This window comes from Planococcus citri, chromosome 1 (assembly GCF_950023065.1).
Source record: "Planococcus citri chromosome 1, ihPlaCitr1.1, whole genome shotgun sequence".
NCBI classification, from domain to species: domain Eukaryota; kingdom Metazoa; phylum Arthropoda; class Insecta; order Hemiptera; family Pseudococcidae; genus Planococcus; species Planococcus citri.
In genome coordinates this window covers 82,940,221-82,956,110 of record NC_088677.1, presented here as the reverse complement: position 1 = coordinate 82,956,110, position 15,890 = coordinate 82,940,221, and the positions used below count along the sequence as shown (strand labels likewise).

Below are 15,890 nucleotides of genomic sequence, written 5' to 3'. Positions count from 1 at the left end.
AAAAAGGGTCCTCTGCTGCATTTCAGTCAAACTACCAGAAATCCTCAATCTAAAACTCCCTTTTTTCACCAAATATCTGGAAACAATCATTTAACATTTCAATTTTTTGCATATAGAAATTATATCCTGAAAAAAATGAAGAAGTGTCAATTGTCAAGAGCTTTTGTCATGGCTTGCTCAGCTGCTCGGGCCCCATTTATATTTTTAAAATTCGGAGAGGGAGGGGAGGGGAGAGGAACGGAAAAAAGTCCATGATTTTTGCGAATAAAGCCTAAATTCCAGGCGAAAAATGAAAAAAAAATTCGAGGTACCAGCCCCCTCGGAGGGGGAAAGGAGGGGAGAGGAACGAAAAAAAGTCCATTTTTGCGAATAAAGCCTAAATTCCAGTCGAAAAATTAAAAAAAAATTTGAGGTACCAGCCCCCTCGGAGGGGGGGAACGAGGGTAAGGGGACGAGGAAGGGTCCATTTTCGCAAAGAAATATCGAATACAAGTGTATGATATCCATTTAATTTTTATCTAGAAAAATCAACACACCAAAAACTCAGTTTTAATTTTGTAAAAAATCATTCAACTTGAAATTTTTTCAAAGTCCAGAGTGCTAAAAAGTGCATATAAATGTTTCAAACACCTCATCTTCCAACTTCCCCAGTGGCCTAGTTGGTTATGCAGGTGACTAGAGGATGAGGGATTGCAGGTTCGAACCCCACCCCAGGCATGAAATTTTTTTCAATTTTCAAAATTTTTTTTGGGGAGAATTCGTTGTTCTAGGAGGGTCTACGAGTAAATAGCTGCCATTAACATGTTTTTGCCATGATTTTCAGTGCAAAATGCGCAAATTTGCGCGTGTCACTACTATTGACAAACGTTACTAATCATTAGTAACGTCTGTCAGTAGTAGTGACGCTACTTGCCGAAAAAGTTACTAGTGTTTTTTTTTAGTAATGACGCTAGTAGTGATTTTCTATGAGGGTTCTCACTGCGTTTTTCACAACCTATTCCACAAAGTCGCGTGTGTTTTATGTTAACGTTATTTCAGTATCTATTTTTCGATTAATTTTACAGCAACTCGTGATTTATTGTATGTACTTGAGTGGTTCAGAAAACATAAGAACCAGCATTTAAATATTGATTCTTTGCTCGACGACGTATCTATTACAAGATTATTCGCCAGAGGTAAGCAATTTGCAACAATTACTCCTCGCTATCTATTTTATGAAATTCCATTTTGAAAAATAATCAACCATTGCGTCACTATAACCACATTTCCTGAAAGGAGAAATACTTATCTATCCGACCACCTTTTACGATTCTATACATTACATCAAAGTGGATCGCTAAAAAAAAAAAAATTGTAAGATTTTGACCGAAATTCAGTCAACACCATCACCTTGAATTGAAAATCTATTAGAAGCTCCGGCGCGCTCCTGAAAAGGAAATTTGAATTCACAAAAGGGGACATTTTGAAAAAATTGTGTTTTTTTTTCTCCAGCTCTTTACCCAACCTGTTTTGGCATTTCCATTTGAAAATAATAAAAATTGATACATCTATTTTTTCAAAAAATTGCCAATAATTACAAAAAAGTTTCGTTCTTTTTTGCTAAAATATTGTCAGCCTTGCTTCTTTTAAAATCGTAAAAAATTCTGGTTGTTTCAAAAACTGACACAAAGTAGTATTTTCAAAAAAAAAAAAAAAAATGATGATGACGAAATGTCAGGCGAGTATCGAAGGGGTGCAATTTTAAATGTTATCAAAATCGGTTCAGCCGTTCCTGAGAAATTAATTTTTCCATTTAATGAATTTTTTATATTAAGTATGTCATTTTACCACATGAAATTTATCGGTTTTCATATTATCTCGAAATTCGAATATATACGCGGATGGATTTTTGAAATTCTAGTTCGAGCGAAAATTCTAGGATAGTTTCAATCATACGATGGACTTTTCGTGGATAAATTTCTCGTTTTTGAACACGTAAATAAAAATAATTTATCGATTTTCCGATTTCGAATAGTTCGCAACATGACGTATACCCTTTCAAATCACACCCGAAGCACAAAATTTTTCGAAATTTTTTACACGATTTTTAATTTTTGCGATTTGATTTTTGACAGGAAATGAAAAATTTATCGATTTTCTGATTTCGAATTTATAGAGGGATCACTTTTGTACTCGATAATTATTATTCAGTTCATTCGCGAATGATTCTTCATAAATTATTTAAATGAATCGATTCATTTGAAAATGATTCATGAAGAATTGATCAATTCGTTCTTGTATAATTTACCAAAAATTAATTAAATAATTCGATTCGTACGCGAATGATTCACCAGAAATTGATTAAATGAATCGTAGAAATTAATTTAATTAATGAATCTATTCGTTCGCTAATGATTCATTAACAATTGATCAATTCGCTCGCGAATGATTCACCAAGAAAATATAATTAAACAATTCGATTCGCTCGATCGTCAATTCATTCGCGAATGATTCACGAAAAATTAATTCAATGAATCGAGCCATGCGCAAATGATCCACCAACAATATTCGTTATTTGAGTTTTTAGCATTTTTCAAAATTTTTTGGGTCGGATCTCGCAATGTAGTATAAGACAGTATATGTGACCCGCTCTGACAAAATCGACCATTTCGACAAAAAAAAGTGTCCAAAATAATGACGTTTAAAATGAGTTTTATGGGTTGAAAGATCAGATTTTTGAGAAAAAAACATTTTTTGAAATTTTGTCAAAAAATGGTCGATTTTGTCAGAGCGGGTCACATATTGTATATATGTAGAAGTTTCACCTAAACTTGAATTTTTACATTTTATGACCTGGAACCTGTTCTAATTGATCAAATAAAGTCAAACTTGAGAAATGGGGTTCATTTGAGACCTCAAATTGGCCCCCGAAGTTTCAAGGGTCAAAGTTGAAAATTACAGAAAAGTGATTTTTTTGGAGAGGCATAATAACTAATAAGGCCCCAAATGAACGAAATAAGTCCAAAATCATACCATAGGTCAGTACCTCCATTGTGATCAACATATCCAAATTTCAGATTCCTAGGTCATCCCCACCCCATTTCAGGTGAGAAAAAACACATTTTCCCCTATTTTTGACCCCCTCACCCCTTAAATTGACCAGTGGGGTCCAAATTTTCAGCATACAATGAGAGGGTACCCCTTGAGTGATTTTTGTAGGATTCAACCTTCCAACCACATTTGACTCCCTTCCAGGGTCAAAAAGTGGATTTCTGCGTGTTTTTTGACATTTAGCCAAACCTACAGCCCCTCCAAATTGACCTACAGGGTCCAAATTTTCACAGTACATTGGGAGGATGTACCCGAAGTGCTTTTTGCATGTTTCAACCTTCCAACCCTATTTGATCCCTCTCCAGGGTCAAAAAAGTGGATTTTTTCATCCATTTTATGTGTTTTTTGAAAATTTCGACATTTAGCCAAGCCTACAGCCCCTCCAAAGTGACCTAGAGGGTCCAAATTTTCACAGTACATTGGGAAGATGTACCCGAAGTGCCTTTTGCAGGTTTCAACCTTCCAACCCCATTTGACCCCTCTCCATGATCAAAAAAGTGGATTTTTGCGTGATTTTTGACGTTTAGCCAAACCTACAGCCCCTCTAAATTGACCTAGAGGGTCCAAATTTTCACAGTACATTGGGAGGATGTACCCGAAGTGCCTTTTGCAGGTTTCAACTTTCCAAATCTATTTGAACCGTAGCTCATGAGCCCTCAATGTTTCTGGCACAAAAATTTGGCTCTTACGTAGCGGCAGACTGCTACGAATTTTTTAAGATTAGAACCACCCTCCTGAAATTACAATAAAATTTTTTTCATCGGTCCCATGTGAACCGATTTCTCTAATTTTCTATTGTGTTGTAGACATTCATAAGAGGTATTCCCATAAAAATTTTTACCTCCCTCCCCATATATTTTTTCCTCAAAATGGCGTTTCAACTTATTTTATGCTTTTTAACAACGAAAATTACGAGGTACAGCTTTGAAACACGTTTTTGGATGCATTTTTGACCCCCCCCCCAACTATCGAATACCTACTTCTTTCGAAATTGTGAAAAATTGAAAAAACACGTCCTAGAGGGGGTTAAATAAGAATTGTGGGTGAAATAACTAGGTAATGAGTAGGGTGTCGACTCTGCATGATTTGTTACCGCTGAGCACGAATATAAATAACGTCAAATTTTGTGCTACACTCATCAAGCGGCCCCCTCCATAGCCTCCAGGACTGATCCAAGTACACAATAAATCATCATCTCATCTCATCATCTTAAATTCAGCTATAGTTTTATAATATTGGAGACATTGGAGTCGTTTTCATACGATACGATCTCTCTAAACGCAAATATGATTAAGTATAGATTTCGTTTTACTCTCACACAACCCTTCCGGAGCTTCGGCCTAGCCTTTTCAATTATTTTTTTCATCTCACTTCACTTATTTTACATCAAGTGTTTCATTTGAAGAGTGATGTTCCAAAACTCGCTTTTTATTTCATTATTTTCCATTTTTTTCCTATTCTTGTTCATTGTTCTTTTCTGTGTATATTTTTTAATTTTCCTCTATTCAATTTCTATCATTTTTCATTTTTTTTTTGTTTACTCCTCCATAACTTCATCTTTCACTCATCATCATCTTTCCTTTCATTTTCACTTCATTATTGAGTTTTTCGTAGTTGGTGAGTAGGGGATATTATCCAGAAGTTCATGAAATTATATGTCAGATAAACAGACATTCTGTCGGACTTTTGATAACTTCAAAAAAATCTGCTTAGTTAGTTCGTAGGTAGGTAGTAGGTACCAATTACAATTTTATCCTAGTTCTGAAACGTCATACAACATTTTCCCCAGGTCTTCAATAATCCGGCGATTCGTCAAACCTAATTTCAGGAACTAAACAATAAATACTTTTCCAAGTGAAAACCACTTCCTTGGTCATTTTATTAACCGAAACTCAGCGAGCTAATTTCGAACATCCAACTGCATATAAAACTGAGCGGCGTTCACGGGATAATTCAACCATCAGTAATTTCTCATTAAATGTCTTCGTATGATTTCAGATACCTTATTTCAAACATGATAATTAGAGAAAGAGGAATAGATAACCCATTGACCGAATGAAAGCGAATACCGAAAAAATCAAAATAGACTAAAAATATACCGAAAACATTAATCTACCATAATGAATTTCCGTAACTTCTTTCTCACATTATTTGTGTACACGCTTACGTTTAGCATGAGAATGAAACACTCCAATGCAAACTCGGGTCAAGTAGTTTCGGAATTTTCCCAAGACAAAGAACACTTCGATAATTTGGCAGTAGATAAAAATGGAGGATGGGTATATGTAGGTACAGATAACCACATCTATCAATTATCAGCAGATCTGAAATTACAAATCAAGTATACTTTAATGGAATTCAATTCTCCAAATTGTACCTCTGACAATTGTTCACATACATTGAAAACAAATCAGTGTCGAACCACCTTGCTCAAACTAGATTATCTAAACCAACAACTCATAGCGTGCCATATTTGTCGTCACAATAACAGAATCCTAGAAGTTTGCCGTGCTCATAATATCCGTAATATTTCAGAAATAATGGCAAATGCAACTGAATATGTTTCCTCTCTAGAGAAACCAGTATCCTTCATAGCTCCTAGTTTAATACAGAACTCATCCGCACTGTATTGTGGCTTTCGCTTATTTGGAATAACTCCAATAGTAACTATTCGACACCTAGACCGAGGGCGAGAACGCTTTTTATCATATTATAACCAAATTATTATGAAATACCACCCCATGTATAGTAGATTCATTTACGGTTTCAATTCGGAAGATTCCAGCTATTTTCTTATCGAATGGTTCTTGGACAGTCAGCAAGCTATTAATTCGAAGGTCATAAAAGAAGGGCCAAACCTAATTGAAATGAGGCATGACGGTCAAAACTATCAGTTTGACGACGTTCCCTTAATTTGCGGGACTCTAAAAAATGAGCCTCAGAATAATTCGATCATGCTCCGACAAGCCTACTTCTTCCAACACAAATCAGCGTACGATTTGCAAATAGATTCACATGAGATAGAAGGGGAAATATTGTTTACTGTGGCTGATGTGTATGACAATAATATGAGAAGTACCGGTTTCAGAGTATGTGCATACAACATGAGTAGGCCTAATATACACCTCACAATTCAAAAACGCAAGGTGTTGAATGGAGAAATCATATTAGATCACGTAGGTAAAACTTATGTGAACACCATGACAGTCACCTCAATAAATAACCACATAGTCTTGTTCATTGGTATAGAAGGTCATCTACTTAAGAAATCAATCAGACTTGATTCATCTCATACCTATACGGCAAATATGTATGCGGATATCACAATTGATAAAGGATCTTTCATTTCTAATATGCTGTTTGATTATAAACAGAACTTCTTATATGCGATGACCGACTATAAAATTGCAAAAATCAAAACGCACAATTGTGACGAATACAACACATCATATTCGTGTGTAAGTGCAAATGATCCTTATTGTGGGTGGTGTTTTCCTAGTAACAGATGCTGCTTGAAATCAGAATGTCATTACGAAAAAAATCGTATCAATTGGATCTCGTATGATATCGATAAATACATAGACTCATTTTCAAGTCCAAGGAATAAATTCTCAAGAAAAGCGGAATGGAATGTAACTTTCAATCTATTGAATTTACACCCGTTCAACGATCACAAAATAATATGCTCGTTCAGATTCAACAACGCTACAATAAATACTACAAGTGTAAATAATAAAAACCAAATCAACTGTCCAACACCAAATGCAAAAGATTTGCCTCCAACACCCATTAATAAACACTCTGTAGAAGCTCAGTTATCAGTACAAACAAACCTTTGCCCAGAATTTCAAAAAATCGAGGTGGAATTTATCGATTGTATCACATATAAATCATGTTTACAATGTGTAACATCTACTCCATGCAACTGGCATATAAATGAACACAAGTGTTCAGATGAGCCAAGCCAGCGAAGCGATGATACAATACTAGGTGATAGTTTCAATGTATCCGATTTTCCAGAGCTAAAAAAAAAATTGCGAGAATTCAACTGCCCAGCTTTTCATTATACAGTTTCAGGGCGAATACCGGGAAGATCTTTGTACATACATGCCGACACTGGAATGAGAGAAATAATCACCTCAAAGCTCACCATCCCAGAAATATTAATCAATGAAACATTTACATGCGAATTTGACACCGAGGAAAACAAAATCATAGCATCAGCAAGGCTAAAACATATGCGTCGGTATTCTGATAAAAATATTTATGGAGGCTATATCGAATGTGAAATAATATTTACATACGCTACTCCAAAATCTAGCATAACTGCCAAATGGTCTATTTTATGGAATGGATCAAAACCACTTGAAAACGATGACAATCAACATATTATTTTATATAAATGCGCCAACATGGACAATCAATGCGCAAAGTGTCTGCAGGATAAAAATTACAAATGCGAATTTAATTCAAAAACAGGAGAATGTAAATACATACACAGGTTGGGTGCAGAATCTCACATCAATTGGTTAAATGACAAAGAGGAGTGCTTAAATGTTCCATTTGTTAAAAACCAATTGAGGTGGTTAACAGACAACATCTATTGGATCATTATTATCATAACGACAGTAACACTTGTTACAGTCGTAATATTCTTCATTTATTGTAGAAACGCCGCTGAAAGATCGCGAAAAATGCAACGGCAACTCAATAAAATGGGTATGGAAATGATAGCTGTGTCACAATGGGTAAAACGCGTGGTCATCGAGAATGAAATCGAACTGGATGAAAATGAATCAAACATGCTGGTAAGTATGTAATTTTTCACAGCATGTTCGTTTCATTACGTACCGCGATATTCATTGATGTATGTATTCTCTTTGGATTTGAAACAGTCTTTCACTCATTTATAAATCAAAATAATGTCGCTAAAATTACCGTGCGTTGGTAAAAGCATTTTTTGACTAGAGTTTCGGTAAATAAAAGGGTGGGTCGTTTTAAAACTTTTTTTTTTGGAATTTTAATGGCCTAGCAAAGAATTATGGCCAAATAACCTCAATAAGGCGCAGGAGAAATTTCTGATTTTTTGGTCAATATTTGATCCTCCTTCCCAAGCTCAAAGTTTTGAACATTTAAACGTTTTGCACGCGTCGAAAAACAATTTTTGAACTGTTGCTCACCATCATGTGCAAATGTAAATCAATTGAATATTCAATTCTAGTAGTTTTGCCATCATAAGGAAATGATTGCAAATAATTATGATTCGGAAAAAATGAACTTTGAACTTTTGTAATGGCTTAAAAGGCGATCACTTGGGGGTGGGGGATGAAATGTTGACCAAAAAATTCGAAATTGTTCCCGCGTCTTATTGAGGTCATTTGGCCATGACTTTTTTGCTAGGGTCCATCAAAATTTGAAAAAAGTTGAAAAACGACTTAAACTAGTAGTTACCTTATAAATTACTTAACTACCTAAATAGATCAGTCAAACATTACTGTGTCCAGCAGTAAGTTATAAATAACGGCTTTTGACAATGTGGTACTATTTTTCACTCGTTTTTCCTACAAAAAAGTAACCAAAAAACGTATAAAACGCTTACAGAACATTTTAATGCAGAAAAAAATCGCCAAAAAAACAACTTTTTGATTAAGTTTATACCGAAGTACATAATTAATAAAATAATTACGAAGCGAACAGTTCTAATTAAAATCGGATGATTAAACTCAAACGAGATTTTGGCCACTTTAGCAAAATGTAGAGCTTATTGACAAATATATTATATTGACACAAAAAATGTTTGGACGAGTTTTTTTTAGGAATTTTTGGAAAATTTTCAATAAAAAACCAGACTTTAGGGCAATACAATAAACGACGAGAATTTTTCCTATTTTTAGCTGAACGCGAAGGCGTTAGGATTTTTTGCAATTTTTGGCACTATGGAAGAAAATAAAAATAGGTATTTCTATAAATCTTGAAAAATAAGCGAGATGTTTCAGAAATTCTGGGAAAAAACTTGAATTTCCCCTATTTTTAGGCGAAAAGCAAGACTTTTTAGCAATAATACTCTAAAAAAGTAGATAATGTTTTATCGCAATTTTTGTCCAAAAAATCGACACTTTCATAACTTTGTGCGAACAAGCGAAATTTTAAGGTATTTTTTGATTAAAAAATGAGGGTTTTTGGAATTTTTCGCCAGGAAGATGACATTTTTTTCAACAATTTATGGGCACATTTGACGACAGGATAGATTTTTTGCGATTTGTGGCCGAAAACAAGACTTTGACAATTTGAATTTTTAAACACTTGAAAAAAAGGAGAACTGCAGTCACCAAAAATTTCTTGTACACCGAAAGCAACTTTGTTGGATCCTCTGAAGTTGATACTCACAAATGTACCACGCTTTTATTTCAGAGATTACCAAACGTCACCATCCAATACACATCTATTCCAAGATTTGCAGAAAATGAAACCGTACCAAAGGATGAATATGAATTACCACCCGATGATAAGTGGGAAATCCCTCGAAAAAATATTATTCTTGGAAAATGTCTAGGAGAAGGGCAGTTTGGAAAAGTTGTCGAAGGAAAGGTTTTAGGGCTTTTACGGCGAGACATTGGCACAACAGTAGCAGTAAAAATGTTGAAAAGTATATCAAAATTATTATCTATATAGTTCTGAATAATAACAAGTAATTGCGTCATATTTTAAAGCTAAGAATAAAGAATTTGTGACTATAAAACTTATTTCACAGATAGCCACACTGACGCAGATATGGTAAATTTAGTCACGGAAATGCAACTGATGAAAATCATCGGCAGACATGAAAATGTACTAAGACTACTCGGATGTTGCACAATCGATGGACCTACGCTCCTCATCAGCGAATACTCGTCGCATGGAAATTTACTCGATTTCCTCCAAAAAAATCATCACCCCACCACATCCCAAAAAGTCACACAACATGATCTGTCTGAAGAAACACTAATTACATTTGCTCTACAAATAGCAAAAGGAATGGAGTACTTGGCTTCCATTGGAGTAAGTCTTTTGAAGACGATTAAATGTATTTTCTGTTCACTATACTTAGGTAGGTACCTTAGCTTCATCTGCCTACAAAAATACAAAATAACTATATCATGATTGTCATCTAAAGGGTTTTTGAAGGCGATGATCACAATTCGTAGTATATGTATAATATGTAGATGCCCTAAACTATGAACCACGATCATTTATAGTGCCTTTATATAGAAACAATTTGAATTTATTCAGTTCGTCCACCGAGACCTCGCAGATCGAAATATTCTTGTATTTGACAACAATGTCGTGAAAATAGCCGATTTCGGATTAGCCAGAGATATTCGACAAGCCGACTACTATAGATTAAAAACCGGTGGTAAACTTCCAGTCAAATGGATGGCACCTGAAGCCTTAACAGACAGACGCCACACATCAAAATCCGACGTGTAAGTTCAATAGGTACCTCAAATAAGTAGGACCAATACTATAACCAATCATGATTGTAATTCCATGATCGTAATCTACAAATTTATCAACACATGCAGATGGTCCTACGGCGTATTACTTTGGGAGCTGATGACGTTGGGCGATGATCCTTATCCGTTGTACAACGATGCAAAAAAATTAATGGACGACATTGAGTCAGGGTATCGCTTAAAGAAGCCCGCCAACTGTTCGATTAACACGTATGAATTGTCTATTATTTCCAATTTCCATCCGATGGAAGCCACAGGGTGTCCAAGAATGAGGAGTTTTGATACGTTTTGATAACCTAAGATGGGAAGATAATTTCCCCAAGTCAAAAATGAAAAATTGAATAATAATCAAGAAAAAGTGCGAGAAACATCCATTTTACTAAGTAATGATTATTCAATTATTCAGTTTCAAGCAGAAAATTTTCGCTTCTCGATAAAATCAAAATCCTTTATTCTTGGATACTCGGTAATTACACACTTAATATGTATGTAATGTATATGTACCTCATGTATGCCTCCGGCGCCTGTTTCGATTTTTATCACACGTATTATCATGTTTGTTGGATAGGTACTCTCTAATGTACAAATGCTGGAATTATCTGCCCGCGGATCGGCCTGAATTTACAAATATCATTAAAGATTTGGATGGCATGCTGATGAATTTTGACAAAGTAAGCGAACTGAGTTTCTCACAATTTTGTGGTGTACCTACCTATTTTGCCATTATTTACCTATTCGAAAATGTAGACTGGTTATTTCAAAAAATTAATTTACATTATTCTACAGGCAATCGAACAACCTGATCCTCCCAGCTCAAACTATTCGAGTACAACAGAATCCGATGACACAGATGATGAAACCAACGCAATCGAACAACTTCATCCTCATAGCTCAAAATACACGATTGAATCCGATAACACAGATGACGAAATCAACGATCTATTGAAAATCTGTGTTGAATGATTAAATGGCAGTAGTCCTTATTTTTATTGAAATTAAGAATGTATTTATTAGGTGTAATATGAATCAAGTACAAACGTATTCATGTAAACTTTTCCAAATCAACCAGGTATTCATTTAGATTAATTACTTACTTCTTTCTAAGTGCCCACAGTTATCTACTGATTCTGTTAAATGAAACACGATATAATTTTTTTTTTTTGAAAAATAGAGTGTGTTCCAATTAAGCCAGAGGAATTAAATTCAATTTTCTGTATTAAGTCAAATACGAGTACCTACCTAATGAAGTTTAGTGCTTAGCAGTTACTGAGGGTAACTGAACCTTATATTTTTTTTCTATTTTCTATGGCGTTTAAGTAATTGCGAGATGTACATACATAGATAAAATAAGTAGTAAATACATAATTCTCACAATTCTTATTCCCTGTCCTATTTTCTGCCTCGATGGTCAGATTGAAATATAGGTACATGCATAGAATAATTTGCAAAGGTGCAAAAGGTCATAAGCAATGCAAATGATAGACGATAGACTATTATGTTAAGAAAATAAAACGACTCTGTGGACTTACCAAAGATATACTACTAGGTGTAGGTAAAGGTACGTACATTGGTCCAGGTTTACGCTAATGATCAAAATGATTGTGATATTGAGCTCCAGTATTCCAATCAACCGACAATGTTTCTGAAAGAAATACACATGAAATTCAGAATTTAGTGAAAATGGAACAAAATTTCAAATCATTTTTCAAGTACTTAGGTACCTACACATGGTCTACAAATATCAATTAAGTTAGTGATATTGAAATGTCTATCACCTCCAAATTATGAAATTGTAAATAAATAATTCTCAGAATTCTACATTGCTGCTTTCAAACTATGAATTTTCAAATCAATTTTCAAACTGCCAATTGCCTCTAAATTATGATACCTATGTATTTTTATTCATTTTTCATAATTCCCATTTTTTTTTTGCTATTTCGATATTTTTTTCCAAATTTTTTGAAGTGGTTGGTCATCTGGGTTCAAAATTCTAAAAAACAACTTTTTAAAGTGGTTTCATTCGTTTATCTTGATCAGCGATTATAATTTTCAACCATTTTTTTACGAACGTGCTAAAATCAAAAATAACAACTAGTGCGCATTTGATAACGTTTCAAAGCTCTTATCGACATTGAAATTAGTCAGAACTTTGGCGCAGATAGATACATGGAAGCTTTCTGCCTGTTATCCCGCTTTATATACAATATTCAAAAAACATCCGAAAAAAACCGTTTCCACAGCGGAAATTACAAAATGTACCTATCGCAATCACAGCCACGTACATCGCACGATTACATAACTTAAATAATTATGCAGATTAAAATACTCATTTTAGCTCGTATATGGTAATGTTTTTAATTACGTTCTCAACAATGTAGTGATGTGTCGCACACCATTTAAATGAAAAATTTTCAATTACTTTTGCAACAAATCGTGATTCACTGTTCGCTGCTTCAAAGGTCAAAGGAACCAGAACTCGCATTTCAATATTCATCGTCGGTCTAACTATATTCATCACTAGAAAGAGTGCCAAAAGTAAGTTACTTATTACAACTACCTATACCTATAAGTATTTATATTTCAAGATAAATGCAACCGAGGAGGCCATAATCACACTTACTGGCTTCAAATCATGTCAATCGAAAGAAGTGAGAAATTTGCATCAATTGAACACCTTACCTTACGTATTAGTTATTTTCAAAAAATAAATGTAATTTGCGGATGAAATTTCTGTTTGAAAATTGCAAACATTTTGTTCCACCCAAATGTGGCCATTTTAAAACTCCATAAATCCAAAAGTGGCCACAAGAAAAATCAAGAATAAAATTTTAAGAAATTGATACATTACGTATTTGTAGAACGCTGAATTCCGGTATTATATGTACAAGGAGTACTCTATTTTTGACCCAAAAAATCGAAAATGAATCTGGAATGCTAAAATTCGCATTTAACCTTAATTTCAACACGCTGACTCGCCTTTCGATTTCAAGTCCATTTCCACTTTTGAAACTTTGCGTTTTTGTTTATTGTTTTCGATTTTTGTCTCGAGATTTTCCTGCATTTGATTTTTCGTTTCATTTTTGAAATTTTTCTTGCTTTGTTTCTCGATTTCAGTTATTCGTTTTCGTTTTTTGATTCACTTTTTTGATACGTTTGGTTTATAGTTTTCAATTTTCATTTATAAGGCTTTGCGTTTTCGTTTTTAGTTTTTGATTTAGTGTTCGCAGTTTTTTTTTCTGCTTTTGGTTTTCGTTTCGATTTCCATCAGTTATTTCACGATTGATTTAGTTTGTAAAATTTTGATTTTTGTTTTCATTCTGTTTTTTTTTTGTTCCATTTTCGTCTGTATAATTTCTTATTTTCAAGTTGGGGTAAGTACCTATATAGTCAGGATGATATTTACATGCATGTAGGTTTTCAATTTGAGCTCCTTCGATTTTCTTTTACTCAAATAAAAAATTACTCTATTCTTTCATTTGTTTTTAATTTATATTATGTACGGTACCTTTGTACCTATCAATGTATGCAAGGGCGTATTCAGGGGGGGGGGGTGATTTGGGGTACAATCACCCCCAGGGCCAAAAAATCCTTAGGTTAATATAATTTCCACGATTTCTTGCATTTAATATAGGGAGATAATTTGCTACAAACTTCAAAATTCATTGAAAATCACATTATCTCCCTAGGTAGTTGCATAATCTATGTACTAATTATTTTTTTTTTCTTGAATTATGAATATCCAATGCTTTTGTTTGCTTTCCTTTTTTGAAATTGAAATTTCTGGAAGCATATTTTTCGTTATTATAAGGGAGAAAAAGTGCTCCTTTTACTCCAGCTTACTGATCATTATTGGAATTGAATAGGTACTGGGATTTTCCTCCCTCATAACGAAAAATGTTATCCAACTCAGGAGTAAAAATGATTTTCGACAATTTTGAATTATTTTCCTCGCGACGCTTGGGCAATAAACCACGAAAATCGTCCAAATCATTTTCGCTCCCTAGTTGAACAAACTATTAATTCAAGTCTGAGGACATGAGGAGTGTCAAGTTTTCATTATAAATAGGTAGGTATAAACAATTTACTGGATAAATTTCAAAAACCTCACTCTGATCAACACGTTTTTCAAGCTGAAATTCAGCATGAAAATGTCTGAAATGTGCCTACTATTGAAATTTTTATACATATGAGCCCGTTGGGAATTTTGTGATTTTTGTCCCCTACTTATGAGTCATTTATCACCCCCCCATGAGGAAATCCTGGATACAGGCTTGAATGTATGTATTGTCTTCATCTCATTTCATTTAGGTACTTACTCGTATTTTTCATTTCATGTCTTTTATTTAATTTAATTATATTATTCATCTTTTTAAATACCTGCTGTATTTTTTTAAAATTTCATCTTCATTCAGTTCCTATCATTTTTTTACGTATTTATTTCATTTTGTTAAAACCCCGTTTTTTTTGGTCATTTTTACCACGAAAATTTTCATTTCAATAATCGAAATAAAATTACCTCAGCAAGCTAATTTCAAACATAGTTATCCGACTTTGTATAAAACTGAGGGATGTTTCCGGGATAATTCAACCATCAGCATTTATTTCTTCATTAAATATCTTCGTATGATTTCAGATATTTCCAACACAATCGTGAGACAAAAAGTAATGACCTATTGACTGAACGAAAGCGAATTCAAAAAAATCAAAATAGACTAAAAATACCAGAAACATTTTACCACTATGCGCTTCCATAATTTCTTTCTCACATTACTCATATACCCGCTTACGTTTAGCATGAGAATGAAACACTCCAGTGCAAACTCGGGTCAAATAGTTTCGGAATTTTTCTCAGACGATCCAGCCATAGAATTCGAACTTTTGGCAGTAGATGAAAATGGTGGATGGGTATACGTAGGTGCATCTAATAACCACCTTTATCAATTATCAGCAGACCTAAAGTCGCAAATCAACTACACTTCAGCGGAATTCAATTCTTCACATTGTACCCGTCACAATTGTTGGAATGTATCGAACGATAATTGGATTTATTGTCGAAGCACCTTACTCGAACTAGATTATCGAAACCAACAACTGATAGCGTGCCTTATTAGTTATCACAATAACATACTCTCAGAGGTATGCCGTGCTCATAATATCCGTAATGTTTCAGAAATATTGACAAATGCAACTAAATATTATGATTCATTCAAAACGCAAACGCAACACATATCTTTCATAGCTCCTAGTTTAATGCAGAACTCATCCGCACTGTATTATGGCTTGGAATTCAAAAACGGAGATGCAAAA

General features: G+C 34.1%; 1 protein-coding gene and 1 long non-coding RNA gene across 3 annotated transcripts in view; one reads left to right on the top strand and one right to left on the bottom strand.

Annotated features, from left to right (window-relative positions):
- LOC135838325 (uncharacterized) overlaps positions 1-15,890 on the bottom strand; it is a 345,767-nt gene that overhangs the window by 155,485 nt on the left and 174,392 nt on the right. The window contains exon 6 of one of the 2 annotated variants that reach the window (XR_010557381.1): positions 12,113-12,225. This is a non-coding gene — a long non-coding RNA (uncharacterized LOC135838325). The remainder of the gene's footprint in view (positions 1-12,112; positions 12,226-15,890) is intronic. The other variant, XR_010557386.1, reaches the window with a different exon arrangement.
- Positions 9,737-11,890, top strand: LOC135842807 (fibroblast growth factor receptor homolog 1-like). The gene is made up of 5 exons (XM_065360455.1): positions 9,737-10,128; positions 10,360-10,553; positions 10,653-10,793; positions 11,152-11,254; positions 11,370-11,890. The coding sequence occupies exons 1-5, from the start codon at positions 9,862-9,864 to the stop codon at positions 11,544-11,546; spliced, it is 882 nt and encodes a 293-aa protein (XP_065216527.1). The 5' UTR covers positions 9,737-9,861; the 3' UTR covers positions 11,547-11,890.